Raw genomic sequence first — 2,984 nt, forward strand, 5'->3', positions numbered from 1 at the left:
CTCATTTATTGTATCTCTAGTTAGCACAGGCATCCACAAATTATAACCATTAATTATAGTTACACACATATATATATATACGTGCATAGTAATAATAACAAATATATATATATATAAAGGAAAAGAAACAAAAAAAGGGGAATTATAATAAATAGATATACATAAAACATAATACCATATAATTACGAACAATATATATATATATATATATATATATATATTAAAAACAATGCTACAAAGATACCTATTATGTATTCAATTTTTAAATATAGAATTTTTTTTTTTTTTGCATGGAAATATATACACTTATATATATATGTCTATACAATTATACTATAATCACAATATGCTAAGCGACAATTATTCACTATTAAATATCCATAAAATTGTATTGATCATTCAAGTAATCATATAACATAATATATATATATACTGCTACCACATATACTGAAATCATCATTATTTCAGACCACCATGACGCCTTTAGTCCTAATAACCTTCTTATGCGAAACCGCTGCTCTTATCGGATTCGATTGCGGAGGACAACACCTCAATATCACCGCTGTCTCTTTACTTGATGTTGGCGAATGTGACTTGAACATACGAAAACCCAATACCACCGATGTTCATATTCAACTATTGCAATTGTCCGACTACAGCTATACGGAAGTCATACAATGTAAAGTGGAAATATCCAGGAATATATACCATTGCGGCATGCATTCACATATCTCTGCTGTTCACAATGGAAGAGCCGATTATGTGCATGAGACTGGATACACTCAGTGCCTAAGGATGTTTCAAGACGGAACTATTTCCTTGGGAGACAACACCCTTGTCGCTGGCATAAAAGCAAATCAGACGACCTATCGAAGTATCACCTTGGTGGGCCGCGTACGAGTTGACGGATACTGCAAGGGATCCCAGTACAACGATCCATACGGAACATGGGACGACGTAGTCGTCCAAGCTGCTGTGAAAATATCACTAAAATCTTCCTACGTTCCCGTACAATTGAATACTGGAAGAATTAAATTAAAATCTGGAACAGTATGTAAACTCGTTGACAGCTACTGTTTAGACGCTGACGACGGATACACCTACTGGAAACCTATGCCTACGGATACTTGTAATTTTCAACAATATGATGTCCTCTACGAAGGACCTGCAAATAAAATTTCTGAAGACATCTCCAAGACAGATACACCAATCATCTATAGTCTTGTGACTCAGGAAATCACTTTCGCCCTTATGAAAACCAAGGAAATACCTCTATGTGGTTATACTCTCCTGTGCACGGAACACCCGAAATTATTCATTCTTGAAGCTAAACCTGGCAATACATTTGCTAATCGGAAAACTATTCCTGTCAATAATCTTGACATCTTTACATACATGAACTCCAAGTTCGTGTATATAGAAAAACACGTCAAACAACAGATGACTTCTCTTTACAATAATGTCATCTTGCAAAAATGTGAACTAGAAAGACAAGTGATTACCAATGCCTTGTCTTTCGCTACACTCCAACCAGATGAATTTGCCTATCGATTAATGAAAGGACCAGGATATATGGCTGTTACCACAGGAGAAGCTGTACAAGTAGTCAAATGTATCCCTGTTGAAGTAATGGTCAGAAAAACGGAGGAATGTTATGCTGAACTTCCTGTCACGGTGCGCAATCATTCTCTCTTTCTTACCCCCAAGTCAAGAATCATCACCAAAATCGGTAACGAAAGAGAATGCAGTGTAGAACTTCCTACGCTGTACAGAATCGAGGATACATGGGTCCAACTCACCCCTAGTATTCAGGTTAGACAGCTACCACCTCAACAGCTAAAACCTATGGCTGCTCTAACCTGGAGATACCTCACTCCGGGATCCTTAGCTACCAGTGGAATCTACTCCGAAAAGGACATAGAAAAGCTAAGAAATCATATTATGTTCCCAGCCGAAAAGCCAGCTTTACTCAATGCCGTTGCTAGAGGACTAACTGGCCACTCCATGAACACCGAAGGAATCTCAGTATATAATTTGCTGGATGAAAATTCTCTAAATAAAATTGTCGAAAGCACAGCCTCACGGATCTGGAAAGGATTCATAAACTTTGGATCAGCCACAGCAGGACTTGTCGGAATCTTCATGATCATCCGCTTAGTCAAGCTTGTTATCGACACCGTCATCCATGGATACGCTCTCCATACTGTATATGGTTGCAGCCTTCATTTAATCGGAGCCCTGTGGAGCTCTCTTGCAAACTTGCTGCTCCATCTGGCACGAGAATCTTCTAAGAAATCTGGAGATGATAACCGAGACGATCAATCACCTGGCAGGGGAACGAACCTTCAAACCTCCAACATCGATCCCACTGCGCCTCCGGAAGTAGTCACTCAACAACTTCCTCCAGCCAAACCTCCAAGGACGATGAGACCTTGCCACGAGGAAAACGCCAAAAACGTAAATATGCCTACATCATATACAAACTTAAGAGACCGCTTAAACACTTTAAATGAAGATATCTAATCTCCCTAGAACAAAATCCTCCGAAAACAAGTGGATTTTGTTCTTATTAGGGGGGAGGTGTTACGTCCCGCAACAAAAATTTTAAATATTACTTTGTAGTATAACATCAAGAATTTATCATCTTATATAATTTTTAAATATTACATATATTCACTATAAATTCATATCACTATATATATATATTATATATAATTTGCCGATATTCATATTATCTAGTTATCCTATATAACTAAAAACCAAGTAAACTACCAGTGCTAACCGAATAGATGGATTTACAGAAATATGTTAATCGAATAAAATTAATATATTTCAACTTTATTCAGGAAAGAAATAGATTTGAAATCGTGTTATTAAAATTATTTTGAATAATGCAAACTGTGTTAAAAGCGTTCGCGACAAAATTCATATAAATCATTATATGAAAGTTAGCAGAAAATTTATCATTTCAAATATCTATTAAT

The 2,984-nt window shown here is 36.4% G+C and overlaps 1 protein-coding gene across 1 annotated transcript; it reads left to right on the forward strand.

The window, feature by feature from the left end:
- The first annotated feature begins 474 nt into the window (after nucleotides 1-474).
- On the forward strand, nucleotides 475-2,523 carry LOC145976355 (uncharacterized). The gene has a single exon (XM_083107417.1). The coding sequence runs from the start codon at nucleotides 475-477 to the stop codon at nucleotides 2,521-2,523; it is 2,049 nt and encodes a 682-aa protein (XP_082963543.1).
- The last annotated feature ends 461 nt before the right edge of the window (nucleotides 2,524-2,984 follow it).

The sequence above is a fragment of the Camponotus vicinus genome, unplaced genomic scaffold (genome assembly GCF_025532165.1).
Source record: "Camponotus vicinus isolate PSW18456_S1 unplaced genomic scaffold, iyCamVici1.0 SCAF_8, whole genome shotgun sequence".
Classification (NCBI taxonomy): Eukaryota; Metazoa; Arthropoda; class Insecta; order Hymenoptera; family Formicidae; genus Camponotus; species Camponotus vicinus.

What these genes read in the sequence shown, in the direction of transcription:
- LOC145976355 (XM_083107417.1), top strand. Translation starts at nt 475, where the DNA reads ATGACGCCTTTAGTCCTAATAACCTTCTTATGCGAAACCGCTGCTCTT.